Source organism: Diabrotica virgifera, chromosome 5 (genome assembly GCF_917563875.1).
Source record: "Diabrotica virgifera virgifera chromosome 5, PGI_DIABVI_V3a".
NCBI classification, from domain to species: domain Eukaryota; kingdom Metazoa; phylum Arthropoda; class Insecta; order Coleoptera; family Chrysomelidae; genus Diabrotica; species Diabrotica virgifera.
In genome coordinates, this window is record NC_065447.1 from 165,602,824 (window position 1) to 165,618,440 (window position 15,617).

Below are 15,617 nucleotides of genomic sequence, written 5' to 3' on the forward strand. Positions count from 1 at the left end.
AAAATGCAAAAATTCGACAAGTAAACAGCAAAAAATTCAACAGACTGACAGCCACAAAAGTAAACAAACCAGAAACGTCACAAATTGTATTTAAAATATGAAAACGTCTTTTTTTCTACCTAGATCTTTTCAATGTACTGAGTTTAGTGCGTTCATAAAAATAACATGTGTTTTTACTTAATAACAGGCGGTAGCTGGTTTGTCTTTAGTTTCATGCGTGGAAGAGAATGATGCTAGATAAAAAGTATATGTTTTATCTCGCCGGGTATGAATGACGCACGGGTAAATAACCGTGGACTTAACTGTATGTTAAACTACACTATTAGCTTTAGTCTCTATATACAGTAGATATTAACAAGTATTTTATAATATCAGGAAAACAATATCAGTATGTCTTAAAACCTTGGAATCATATAGAAAACTTTTTTATTAAGTTTAGGGAAAAATGTATTATTGATAAAAACTTGCATGTCTCAAAACTAAAAATAAAAGAATCAGATGTCAGATATTATGAGTCGTATACCAAGTTTGTTAAAAAATATTAATTCTTCTCAAGAGTCATATACCTTCATTTTTAAAGCACTTTCATATAAATATTAACGTGGTTTTTAATTGTTCTCGACTTTTAATAATAATAAAATGTTTCAATATTGTCAACAATGAAAGTACTTCTTCAGAAAAAGAAATAATAAATATATATCTTTTTTTCCCAATATTTTAATTTTACAATCTTATCACAGTATATAGAGGTTCCCTCTTTATACTGTGATCTTAGTTTGAAAAGAATTAACATTCAAATATACTTATTTACTTTGTTTTTAAATATGATCTCATTAGTGATGTTTTAAACTTTCTAATCCTGTCTGTTTAATCCAGCTTTTACCTATTGTTCCTAGGCAAATGGCCTTCAACTATTTATATGTTGGAAATTCCCTGTCACTTTATCAAGATATGTATGTACTTACATTATTCATTTTGAACGTTGGGAATTTGTGGTATTTTTTCAAAGAAAGATAATAATCTATTGTATTTGGTACTCACCACTACTTTTTTTTTAAAACATCGATGTCTTAATTCTAGAAAGTCCTTAGATAATTTTTAAATGTAAAAAGTATGCGATCGAACAGTAAATCATATTGATTTTAGTTCACCTCAGTACAATTTCTTATTTTGCACAGACTTCTATATTGCCTTTTCTAGATAAATTGTCAATTTTTTGTAGTACAATGTTACTCAGAACAACATTTATATCCTCTTCTTCTTGTCGAAGTTCCTTCTCATATCGAAGGTTGGCCATCACTACAGCTATCCGTACCTTATTGGCGCCTGCTTTGAAAATATCTATTGAGCTGCAACTATACCACTCTCTTAAGTCTCTCAGTCAGGAAATTCTTCTTCTACCTATGGATCTTTTACCCTTAATTTTACCTTGCATTATGAGCCTAATATCTCATATTTCGCTCCTCTGGTAATTTGGCCTAAATCCAGCTTTCTTGTATTGATGTTCTTTATCACCTCGCAATCCTTTTGTAACATTGTAACCTTCTTAATACTTTTGCATTTGTAACTCGTTAGATCTAGGTATTTTCAAAATCCCTCTATAGCACTACATCTCAAATGCTTCCAACTTATTTATATTGTCTACTTTTAGTGTCTAGCTTTCCATTCCATGTAACAAAGTCGAGAACACGTAGCATCTTAAGGCTCTTATCCTCAGCTACAGAGGAAGATCTCGATTAACAAACATTTTTTTCATTTTTATAAATGCTTGTCTTGCAATTTCAATGCGTGTCCTGATTTCTCTAATAGATACATTGGTCATCGTTTTTATTTACCCAGGTTCCTAGATATTTGCAGTTATTTTGTAAAAATTTATAGCTATATATTAGGTTTTATTTTCGGTAAATTAATAATGTAGATATTTGAATACTTCAACTATTGCGATTAATTTAGCTGTAGTTATAGTAGTATTATTGTCTAGTTTTATAACATTTTTATTTATTTATTTAATTGGCATTGGTAAATGCCATACAGCCAGTCACAACATGATACAATTTTCTAAATATAATCTTAACTATTATAAAACTATAGCTAAAACTATTTTATAAAACTACAGTAGAAAACTATAATAGAAACCAATAATACCATTGAATCACGGTTTTTACTCCAAATTTTAAATAACCGCTTGGGTTGACACGAAATTTTGGAATACATATAGGAAAGAAGAAAAGTAATTCTAAGCAAGTTAATACTTTTCGAGGTATTTGCGAGTAAATATGTTCATTTTTCAACAAAAAGAAACACTTTTTAGGTGGGTTTTTGCAAATAACTCAAAAAGTAAATATGTATTTTACCGAAAAAAAGGTTTCCAGTAAAAATATAGCTTCTAAAAAGAGAAAAAAATGGTGTATGTATGAACTCTCTAGACCCAGTAGAAGCAAAGTTGTAACTAATGAAAAATAGTTTCATATCTGTCAAATTTCAAAGCAAATATTTCAACGTGAAATAACCAAAAAAGTTTACACTTTTTGGGGAAAACTCAGTACGACTTTTTTAAAGTGTTCAAAAAAATATTCATTTTTGTTTTTTAATAAGTTTCTAGCATAAAAAGTAAGTTACGCTCAAAATAAAGTTGGTCAAAAAAACTCGGGAAAATCAGCCCCCACTTAGCATTTTAAATCAAATTAATCGTTACCGCTTCCCAAGTTACTTTACTTATGTATTATTTATACTGATCTGTAAGTTTCATTTGTTCAAAGGGCTTATTTTTTAACAATTTTTTTTTATTTTGAAAAAAATGTTTTTTTCAAAATAACTTAAAATTTATTAGTGACACCAAAAATCACAAAGAGTAAAAAAAATGTAGGTTTTGCTTTTCTGAATATTTTGAATTTTTTGTTTTTCTCTAAGGCAAAAATTGGTTAAGATGTGGCTGTTCAAAATTTGCATACACTCGTGATTTTTGACTAGTTCAAGCCCTTTCAACTAGAGCTCCTTCAAAAATTTCCACTTTGAACCGATGAAACAATACATACACGAGTAAAGCAAGTTGTGATCTTGTGAAGTTGTAACGATTAATTTCATTTAGGATGCTAATTAGGGGGTGATTTTCACGATTTTTTAACAAAAAAATAGGAACCAAATATATTTTGATCATAACTTGCTTACTTTTGACGCTAGAAACTTAACAAAAATAATATAAATAAACCTTTTTTAAACACTTTAAAAAAAGTTGTAATGAGTTTTCGTCGAAAAGTGCTTCATTTTTTTTATTATTTCACGTTGAAATATTCAACATGGAATTTGACGAAAAAGAACTTATTTTTCAATAACTCGAAATAAGTATTGACGTAGTGAAAAAACTCTATAGAACAAAAGTTGCTTAGAATTAGTGATTTTAGGCACTTCTGAACTTATCTTGAACATATATTTTTTCACTCCCGAGAAGGGGTGATACTGAACCATAGGGCCAAAACACACATCGGTACATCATTTGTTTTTCTTTGACATCTTAGCTAGGCGTAAGCCAAATTTCATGTCAATCCAAGCGATTCTTTAAAATTAGGAGGTTTTTTGCAATATTTTACCGTGAGTGAATGGACTAAATCTGGAAATAAATTATGTATCTTAGCTTGAAATATTTTAGTTTGCATCAATTCTGGAAATTAATTGGTTTGAAAAGTTACAAAAAAGTAATTTACATGACATGTAATTTATCACTGCTAATTTTATTATGTATTTTATATTTTGTTATTCCTTTGTAGTGTATTGATAAATAAATAATTTTTAAAAATCCTCTACTGTTTTCATTAATCAATTTTTAGCGTTTTTTCTGAAGTAAAATCGGAATTCCATAATATAGATTACAAGCACGTTAAAATTATTTGTGAAAATGCTGAATGCCACCCTTATATTGTCGTCTATTGCACTGGACAATGGCTGGAGCAGGTAACTCAAATTTATTTTTCAATCTTGGCAAAGATTTCAATTAATGTCGCCACCATATAGTCAGGTAGTACTTAGGCTTGAGGGGTAAAGAGGTGTAAGTAGGCGGAGTTTAACACTGAATTCGTTTTTACCTTAGAGTGAGGTATCTATGTGTGTGTTTATAATCAATGCTTTTATTATATAACGCGTACCATTTGGGGATTAGATATTATAAGAATTCTATTAAGTTGTTCAATTCAAGGAAATATAAAATTTATTAATAATTTTCTATATAGACGAAACTTATTCGAATAAATAATGTTCTTTTAGACTCAAAAATCCAATTAAACGACATTCCTCAATGGTCTACTCTTAGTGTTGCACTTTTCCTTATTGCAATCAATCACATCGCTAAATCACTTAATCCACTACTCATTTACAAATTTAAGAATTGTTCGAACACTACTGGCTTAGAATTTTCTCCCACTAAAACGAAAACAGTAATCATCAGTAAAACTCCAAAGAAGCACATTATACTACCGAAAATCTACCTAAAGAATTTGTTCTTCTTCTTTTTCTTTTATATACGCAGTACTGCCCGTTTTTCTTCAACGGTGCCTTTCATTCTGTCCCTAAATTGTCATTCCATCTTTTCCTTGGGCGTCCTATACTTCTTCTGGCTATTCTTACTATCCTTGATTCAGACATCCGGCTTAAGCGTTGATTCCACTCTTCTTTTCTATTCTTTACCCAGGCATTTATATTGTCTATCCCACATATGCATTTGATTTCCTCACTTATTACCCTGTCCCGTAGTCCTTTTCCAGCAATCCTTCTTAAGATCTTCATTTCGTTGGTCTCCAGATGTCTTTGTGTTTTGCTTGTATCTGGTCTTGTTTCGGCAGTGTAAGTCATAACTGGTCTAATAACTGACTCATATTATATTCTGGCCTTTGTTTCCACTCTTAGGTGTTTGTTTTTCCACATTCTGTCGTTTAGGCATCCGGCCGTTCTACTGGCTTTAATTATTTGGTCTTTAACCTCTTCTTCGATATTGTTGTCGGCTGATAGATTAATTTATTATTAATCCAAGGTATTTGAAAGTCATTACTTGTGGGATAATTTGATTGTCCAATTTGCATCTTATTGATTCTGTGGATATTACTAAGATTTTTGTTTTTTCAGGCTGATATTTTCATATTCATTTCTTTTATGTTAATGTTGAACTCGTGCAGTATTCTTTGTAGGTCGACTTTGCACTCTGCTACTAACACGGTGTCATCAGCGCAACAGAGTTTTTTATCTCTTTATCGCCCATTTTGTACCCTCTTTTTTTCTTCACTTGTTTTATTATTGCATCCAACTTTATTTTAAACAGTATGGAGGGTTTAGTGAATCTCCTTGCTTGATTCCTGTGTTTGCTTCTATGGGTTCTGTTATTCATTGACTTTCATTTCGATTTTATTTCTTACATGTATGTTTATGAGAACGATATACGGCAACTGGTAATCAATGGAAAGATAGAGGGTAAGAGAGGTCTAGGAAAAGATGTCATGGCTGCGTAATATTCGCCGAATGATAATAATGAAATTACTCTTAATAGAATAATGTAGGTAATCCTGACTATCTAATATCTCACCTGACAATATAATCCACGGTGGACGCCTACGCAGAAATACAAGGCACCTTTAAGAAGTAAAGTTAATAACAAATAATTCAATAAGTATACTTAGTCACGATTTTCCCCCTAACTCGGAAAATATCGACCGCATGAAAAAACTTGGAAGAAATTGTAGGAAATCACAACAACTTAAGTCCTTACCATTTTTTCGAAGAGTTTAAAGTGGCCGAGCGGTTTACTTAGTCAATTTTATATTAAGTAAATACCGTTGCAATATCTCCAAACAAAATATACAATCATCAGAAGAGACTGTAATTAACGAAAATACCTACCTAATTTTTTATCGAGATTATGAGGCAAATAAGATAAATGTACAATATATAAAATCACCCAGTGAGTATTTTTCTCGTTAAATAATTTTTTTATTTGTAATATTCAATGATTTCTTTCCAGAATTCAAATTAAAAGACAAATTACAACTACAATTCTTGTTAATTTAAAAACGAGTTTAGAAAGTAATAGGTGCTAACTTCAATAATTATTTTAAATATTGTCTGATTGTCATGATCATGCCACTATTATCGTTGAATAGTTGAATGATAACTCAAATATAAATGAATGAAAAGAAATAAATACGTTCTATTATAATCCAGTCGGCCGACCCCAAATTCCGATAACCAAAGCTACCTGAATACGTCTCATCGTTGTCTCAGGTAAATTCAATCTCGTACCTAGAAAGCTGCTAACGCCATCTATTTCTAAAACCACTGGTGTCGTACATAAACGCTCGTTTAGTTTCGTATCTTCTCCCCTATATTTATTAATCAATGATTATACTGTACAAATTGTCGACTTTTTTTCGGATCACCAATTCAACTTGATGTAAATTCATAGAAGAATAATGTATTCAAAATTTCAAAATAGAATATTACCAAAACGTTTAAAATTCGGATGGCCTGGAAGCCTTGTCCGGGACGCCGGGACACAACTTAGTAATTCAGGCCATGTTCCGGATTTTTCGGACTAGTTGGTCACACTAGTTATGACACTCAGTTTTATAAATATTTTGATAGTTGCTATTTCTGACTAATTGTTAGATTTTCTAACATAAAGCTAATTATCATTTCTACTTATATAAGAATCTTAATAAAATTCGTCGAATCAGTGATAATTTCAAACGAACACATCTGCCCTTTGTAGCTTCCAAAATTAACCAATTCCGAGAAAACATTTGCTTGTCCCGTGGCCTCCCATTTCAGTCGGCGATACAAGGACCCGTGCACTACGAAAACATTCGAGGTTAAGATATATCCGGTTCCCAGGGTTTGGATCGAAATTAAGAACAATTCTTTCAACTTGACAATGTGTGAAGCTGTCTTGCTGTCGGATTTATGTATCCTTAAACCAATAAAGGCCTTTGTCGTTACTGGACTAAATTAAATCTTCTGTTTATTTCTGAACGTAAATTAGACACGCATAGGACATTGATGAATGAGTTCCACTTCTTTTTGGGGACCCAAAGGAAAAAGGAATTCTTATGCCTAAGTCGTTTTTAGTCTCTCGTCTCTCAACCACTTATTCGTCAACTACCGAGCTAATCGGTCGCGTCTCTCGCTCAACTCTGAAAGTATTCACGTCTCGTATTTTCCTATCGCATTACACGGTTTTTCACGCGAATCTTCTCTCACTTGTTACTAATCACATGTTTCACTCTTAAATCGCGGTTCACTTTACTGTCAATTGCACATAGCAAATTTATGTATGTTTTTTTGTTGTAGTAAAAACAATAATAATTATTTTGTACGATACTTGTAAATATTAGTGTTTGTGTTAAATAAACTAATTATCTCACACGTATTTTAATCATTTCAACACCGATTTACACCTTGCTTCGACTCGACAAAGAATATCAGAGTCTAATTATATCAACCACTATAGAAGCTGGTTCCCCTCTTGTGTGAAGGACAGGAGATATTCACCAGGTCCTTTTACCACAGGTGAAGCGTCCTACACATAATTTGGTACCCCTGGTGGGACGATTCAAAGAATCGTCTGCATACCCAGAAGCAAGGCTCGCGGTGTTGAAATTGAATCGAATCGTTATCGGCTGTTCCGGTGATCCTATTACCTCTACTTGGACCGTTGCTGTCCCGCTGACCGCCTCTACCTTGGACCGTTGCTGTCCCGCTGATCGACTCCACCTTGGACCGTTGTTGTCCCGCTGATCGCCACCACCTTGGACCATTGCTGTCCCGCTGAACGTTTCCACCTTGGACCGTTGCTGTACTGCTGATCGCCTCCAGCTTGGACCGTTTGCTGTCCCGCTGACCGCCTCTACCTTGGACCGTTGCTGTCCCGCTGATCGACTCCACCTTGGACCATTGCTGTCCCGCTGAACGTTTCCACCTTGGACCGTTGCTGTCCTGCTGATCGCCTCCAGCTTGGACCGTCGCTGTCCCGCTGACCGCCTCCACCTTGGACCGTTGCTGTCCCGCTGATCGCCTCCACCTTGGACCATTGCTGTCCCGCTGAACGTTTCCACCTTGGACCGTTGCTGTCCTGCTGATCGCCTCCAGCTTGGACCGTCGCTGTCCCGCTGACCGCCTCCACCTTGGACCGTTGCTGTCCCGCTGATCGCCTCCACCTTGGACCGTCGCTGTCCCACTGACTGCCTCCACCTTGGACCGTTGCTGTCCCGCTGATCGCCTCCACCTTGGACCGTTGCTGTCCCGTTGACCGCCTCCACCTAGGACCGTTGCTGTTCCGCTGATCGACCCCACCTTGCACCGTTGCTCTCACGCTGATTGCCATCCAACTTGGACCGTCGCTGTCCCGCTGACCGCCTCCACCTTGGACCATTGCTGTCCCGCTGACCGCCTCCAACTTGGACCGTTGCTGTCCCGCTGATCGCCTCCACCTCGGCCTGGTGCTGCTCCCGCTGCCCGCCGCCACGCTGACACCGTCCCATTCTTCAAGAACAACGCTTTCTTGACGCATACTAAGGTAACATCGCAATAATAAAAAACTTTATGAACTTTTATTTTATTTCCTTAAATATTACTCCACATATTATCAATATCATTAACTCAATAAGTTTGTGTACGCATGTGTTTTTAAAGGACAATTTATTTGTTTACTCTTTATTTTTTATATATATCTGCTCATCTCCTTTTTAAATATTTTGCATAATTTTTATTTCTTTTTACACTACATACTCACTATATTTTCAACCACGATCTCTCTTTGTGTACCGTTAAAATCACAATATTTACAGATTGTCACTGGACAATCAATATTTTAATTTTTTAAATTTTATATATTTTAATTATGGACGCACTGAAGAGGGAGATTGGTACATGCAAATCATCATTTGAACGAAATGTAAACTGGATAAGCAATTTTCTCGAAAGTCAAACTGATACATTTGAACTTAGTCACAGAAGAATGCACTTAATTAATGCATTTAATAATTATAATGACATTTGTAATAAGATAGACACTCACAAGAATGCTGATTTGCACACAGAAAATAGAGAAGAAGTTGAAAATAAATACTTCTCTGCTATGTCTCGAATTGACGGTAAATTGGCGCAATTTTCGAAAGTTAATTCTTCTTCTTCGGTACCTTCTCAGTATCAACACGGTAATCATGCTAACTCCAACGTACGCTTACCACCTGTTTCTGTTCCTATATATCATGGCGAGCCCAGTAAATGGGTCTCATTTTACCAATTGTTTTCCTCAATTATAAAGGATAATCACACACTCACCAAAGCTCAAAAGCTAATTTATTTGAAATCTTCCCTCCGCGGAGAACCCTTAAATTTAATTGATTCGCTTGACGTAACTAACGAAAACTTTGATCTCGCTATTGACATACTCGAAAAGAAGTACGACAACAGTCTTGCTATTATCAATTCTCACATCAATCTTATCATAGATTTCCCTACACTCACAAGGAGCAACTATCGGTCACTAAGTGATTTTACAAACGATTTAAAAAGAAATATTGACTCCTTAAAGGCTCTACAAGTTCCCGTCGAATCGTGGGATTATCTCTTAATTAATTTAATAACAAGAAAGCTCGATTTTGCCACCAAACGATATTATGGGGAAAGAAGAGATAGAAATTACACTCCCACAATTGTCGAACTTTTTGAGATCCTCAATGAACGCTGCAACATTCTCGCAGACCTCACAAATATTCCTGAATCAAAAAGGGACAAATCACACGCTAAATCTAACTCCACTTCTCTTCTCTCAAATACATCTCCACCTCTCTCCTCTAGTAATCATATCAAATGCAATTACTGTAATAATTCAGCGCACAAAATATATTCCTGTAGGCAATTCGCTGCCCTCTCTCACTCAGAAAAATATAATTTTTTAAAATCGCGAGACATGTGCTCTAACTGTCTTGGTACAAAACACACTCATGCTCAGTGTACTTCTCGCGGTTGTTTTATTTGTTCTAAAAACCATCACACCCTTCTGCACCAAAACTCGTATGCAGAAAACACTAAACGTACTCGTTCTTCTCACGCTTCTCACCCCGAAGAGAATCGCAATGCAAGCACAGATGTAAATTCTGCTAGATTTACGCCCTATGCACAAACCGATCAACAGAATAGTAACATAAATACACGTTATAATGCTTCTCGTTTTAATAATGATGCAAATTCGCAAGCACAAGTTGCTGATGCTCGCAGTCTCTCACACCTCACCACAAATGTCATAAATTCCACTAACTCACTCCACGCAAATATTGCTCAGCCATCTTATTTTAATGACTCCCAAGAAGATGAATGTAACCCTAACGTAGCTCTAACCGTCACAAATAAACCTTTTACACACTCTTCGACTCTTTTACCCACCGCTCAAGTAATTTTAATTGACAAATCTGGAAATGCCATATTTGCTAAGGCAATCCTTGACTCTGGTAGTCAAAATTCTTTTATAACGGAAAATCTCGCTAATAAAATTAATCCCGAAATTTCTCGCAATGAACTACAAGTTTGTGGCATTGCCCAAAGTTCTCTCACTTCGAAATCAATGGCAAAAATCATGCTTTACACACCTGGTTTCGAACGTAATGTCAATTTAAACTGTGCAATACTTCCAAAGATTTCTTGCCAGCTACCGCAATTAGATATCAACCCTGATCTTCTTAAAATTCCAAAAGATCTCAGCCTGGCTGATAAATATTTTTATATGGAATCAAATATTGAAATTTTGATAGGAGCAGATGCTTACTACGAAATCCTCTTACCGGGTATCGTAAAATTAGGAAAAAATCTACCCACACTCTTCAATACAATATTTGGATGGGTAATCGCCGGTAATATTTCAAACGCAGACCATTCTAAACAACAAAACATTTCTTTATTTTCTCACTCTACAAATTTGTATTTTGACAAAATCAATTTAACCCATAAAACACCATCCGAGAATTTGAATATTGACGAATCATTTCCTATCCCAAGAAAACGTCGAAAATCTCATTTTAAAGGCATTAACAAAAATGAAAATATTTCTTCCCTTTTTACGAAACACAGTTCAATAACCGACCTTACCCTCAAAATATTACCGCTAGCATTGTATATCTAGACAATGCCTCTATCTACTCAAGTACCCAAGTCACCCGCACTTTCACTTGTTGACAATAAATTTGAAAAATAAAAACACCACAACAGTTCACTCAGGGCAAAACGCCTTTAATTTATGACACATTTACCCTCGACAACTGATTTGTAAATTTAGGTCAAAACCCTTTTGTACAAAATAGTATATACACTAAGAAAAATGAAAAAAAAAACAATTTTTGTTTATTATTGTAAAGAATTCTCTCTTGATTTTTCGCAATTTATTTGTAAATATAATTTTTAAATAACTCACAACTGAAGATAAAGTTTCCCATAATCTCTTCTTCTCTCAAGCAAATTTACTAAAAACCGCACTCTCTCTCTCTCCCTCTCTCGCTCTCTCTCTCTTTCGATCTCTCTCTCCCCATCGCTATCTCTCTCCATCGCTCTCTTTTTCTCTATCTTGCTCTTAACATTTATTTTTCCTCCTCTGGCGCGGGGGGCAATTTATGTTAGATTTTCTAACATAAAGCTAATTATCATTTCTACTTATATAAGAATCTTAATAAAATTCGTCGAATCAGTGATAATTTCAAACGAACACATCTGCCCTTTGTAGCTTCCAAAATTAACCAATTCCGAGAAAACATTTGCTTGTCCCGTGGCCTCCCATTTCAGTCGGCGATACAAGGACCCGTGCACTACGAAAACATTCGAGGTTAAGATATATCCGGTTCCCAGGGTTTGGATCGAAATTAAGAACAATTCTTTCAACTTGACAATGTGTGAAGCTGTCTTGCTGTCGGATTTATGTATCCTTAAACCAATAAAGGCCTTTGTCGTTACTGGACTAAATTAAATCTTCTGTTTATTTCTGAACGTAAATTAGACACGCATAGGACATTGATGAATGAGTTCCACTTCTTTTTGGGGACCCAAAGGAAAAAGGAATTCTTATGCCTAAGTCGTTTTTAGTCTCTCGTCTCTCAACCACTTATTCGTCAACTACCGAGCTAATCGGTCGCGTCTCTCGCTCAACTCTGAAAGTATTCACGTCTCGTATTTTCCTATCGCATTACACGGTTTTTCACGCGAATCTTCTCTCACTTGTTACTAATCACATGTTTCACTCTTAAATCGCGGTTCACTTTACTGTCAATTGCACATAGCAAATTTATGTATGTTTTTTTGTTGTAGTAAAAACAATAATAATTATTTTGTACGATACTTGTAAATATTAGTGTTTGTGTTAAATAAACTAATTATCTCACACGTATTTTAATCATTTCAACACCGATTTACACCTTGCTTCGACTCGACAAAGAATATCAGAGTCTAATTATATCAACCACTATAGAAGCTGGTTCCCCTCTTGTGTGAAGGACAGGAGATATTCACCAGGTCCTTTTACCACAGGTGAAGCGTCCTACACACTAATATTTGAGTGTTTTTGTTAAGACATATATCGCCGGTACCTATGATTAATGTGATTCCTAATACATTTCCAGTGAAAATAATAACTCTTCGATAAGTGTTGGCGATACAATTTTTTTATATGCGTGTCTGCGAAGATTATAACTCACAAAATATTTATAACGAAAAGATTTAGTTCATAATAGATGCCGACGAAAACAATTATTTTCCTTTCTGTTTCTGCCGACGAAAACAATTATTTCTGAGAACTTTTTAGTAATTATAATTTTCGTGGACCTACAAACAGAAATATGTCTTTTGCGGATACTCCTCAAAAAAGAAATTACACATAAATAACACTTTATTAGGGATTATAATTTTCACAATCATATAATCGAAAATAATATTTTTCGCGGCGTTCATTGAAAGTTCTACTGTTAACGGCATTTTTCGGAGTTATACTTTTCGTACGCGGCGGCGACATATTATTACAATGACATACGATAAATGTTCGAGCACTTTTTGGGTCGTTTGAAATGGTTTAAATACACTGAAGATTTTAAATTGTACTTTTTAGTTATTATGAGTTTTTGAGGCGTGAAATTTTGGAAATCTCATTTTTATACAAAACTGAACATTATTATGTAATAAAAAAATGTGCAAGTTCCCTATTAAATAAGCGATGAAAAATCTTACCACGCGATTGGAAATTAAAACCATTAAAAAATAATTGCTGACATTTTTATTTTTGTAGGATTCTATTGAAAATCTCTATGAATGAAATAATCGCTGACATTTTTATTTTTTGTAGGTTTCTATTGGCCAAAATCTCTATGAATAAATACATAATCGTAGAAATTTTTATAGGTTTCTATTGGTCGAAATCTCTATGAATTAAATAATCGCTGAAATTTTTATTTTTGTAGGTTTCTTTTGGTCAAAATCTCTATGAATGAAATAAAAATTGCTAATAATATTTCGAAGCGATTAATGCAAAAAATAGGATCGTATACGCTTTACCCAACCCAAAACAGACACCGCCTGATCTACTAAACAACATCAAGTTGGGAGTATCCTAAAATTGTAACGCATAAAATTTTTTCAAAGCTGTTATGTAATGAAATGGAATGTATAGTGCAATCAGTGAGGATATTTGGTTCCGAATTCCATCCTACTACATCGATTTACTTGATATTTTCACAATAAGTAAAGAATAGCTCAAAAAACAAAGTCTACCCTATGCCGATATGCGCTTTTATCTTGGGGGTTGACATGTTTTTGGTCAAAATAACCACGGAAGTGGCTACAGAACCTAAATTATAAGCACAAACTGTTCTACAATTTTTTTAAACTCAATACTTTTTGAGTTATTCGTGGTTGAAAATTTGCCATTTTCATTGAAAAATTACACCTTTTCGGACGGTTTTTGCGAATACCTTAAAAATTATGCATCTAACGAAAAAACAATATACCCCATTTTTGTAGCTAACGAAAAATCAATGAGTTACTTCATAAATATTCTAGTTAAAATACAAAAAGAGATATGGTAGGTGAAAAAAGATTTTTTTAGTGCATGTTCAAATCGGTGAATTCAACTTAAAATAACAGAGAAATGGTCGATTTTAGGGGTATCATGCTACAAATACCTTTTGAATGCTTGAAAAGGCCTTTAAAACGAGCACTGTTACATGTCGATTACATTTAAACTAAGCGAGATATGGTGCAAAAGAAAATTGATAACTAATGTATTTTAAGGAAAAATGAGAAGTATATCTAACCCCTCATCCACCAGAATTTAAATGCATCGTTTTCCTTTTATTATAGTGTTACTACTATGTTCACAAAGTTGGATGGGTTTAAAATGAATGGTTTTTGAAACAAAAATAAGATCAAATTATAGGGCGCATTTTTAAATTTTCTTAAAAATCTTCCTTTTTCTCCATGTAACTCGAAAATTATAAGTGATATGAAAAAAAGATACAGTACAAAAATGTAGGTTTTTTCAGATAACAATTTTGTTTTTTCTTTCATTACTGTAGCTCTTTATGATTTTCGAGTTACATGGAGAAAAAGGAAGATTTTTAAGAAAATTTAAAAATGAGCTCTATAATTTGATCTTATTTTCTTTTGCAAAAATCATGCATTTTAATTAAACCCGTCCAACTTTTTGAACACAGAAATAACATGCACCAAAAAAAATCTCTTTTAACCTACCATATCTCTTTCTGTATTATAACTGGAAGATTTATAAAGATACGAATCTCTTGGATTTTTCAAAAGCTACAAAAATGTTTTATATAGTATTTTTCGTTAGATGCACAATTTTTAAGGTATTTAGTCTAAGAGCTGGGAGCGGATTTTGTGCGTGATAAGTAATATGGAAAAACTATACGGGGATATGTTGAATTAGTTGTGTACATGACTTTCACCAACGGCCGGAAACCAGAGTTGGGGCCGAGGGTAGTAATAAGGGGTCAAAGTCGCGGAATTTATTATTTTTTTTATGACGCTCATGATCGAGATAGTGCACCAAAATTTGGAAATAAGTAGGTCATGACGTACCTAAGTAAAATTTCTAGGGGTTCAATGCTGCGTGGCCGACAAAGGGGTGGGGGTAGGGGTGAATATAAAAAATATAAGGGGTTTTTTGCGACGTTCGTGATTGAGATAGTGCACCAAAATTTGGGTATATGTAGACCATGACATAAATAATTAAAATCCCCAGAGCCGGAAACCAGAATGGGGAAGGAAGGTAGTTATAAGGGGTCAAAGTTCCGTTTTTTATTATTTTTTTTTGTGACGCTCATGATCGAGATAGCGCGCCAAAATTTGGGAATAAGTAGCTCATGACGTAACTAAGTAAAATCTCCAGGAGTTGAACGTTGCGTGGCCGACAAAGGGGTGGGGCAGGGGTGAATATAAAAAAATGTAAGGGGTTTTTTGCGACGTTCGTGATTGAGATAGTGCACCAAAATTTGGGAATAAGTAGACCATGACATAACTAAGTAATATCCCCAGAGGAGGAAACCAGAGTGGCGGACGAGGGTAGTTATAAGGGGTAAAATCGCGGTTTT

The 15,617-nt window shown here is 34.4% G+C and overlaps 2 protein-coding genes across 2 annotated transcripts in view; both read right to left on the reverse strand.

Annotated features, from left to right (window-relative positions):
* Positions 1 to 15,617, reverse strand: part of LOC114341115 (uncharacterized) — a 121,009-nt gene that overhangs the window by 33,469 nt on the left and 71,923 nt on the right. The window lies entirely within an intron of this gene.
* On the reverse strand, positions 7,116 to 8,369 carry LOC126885208 (uncharacterized). Its single transcript, XM_050651659.1, has 2 exons — positions 8,057 to 8,369; positions 7,116 to 7,749 (listed from the first exon to the last, which is right to left on the reverse strand). Exons 1-2 carry the CDS (start codon positions 8,357 to 8,359, stop codon positions 7,537 to 7,539), a joined length of 516 nt encoding a protein of 171 aa, XP_050507616.1. The 5' UTR covers positions 8,360 to 8,369; the 3' UTR covers positions 7,116 to 7,536.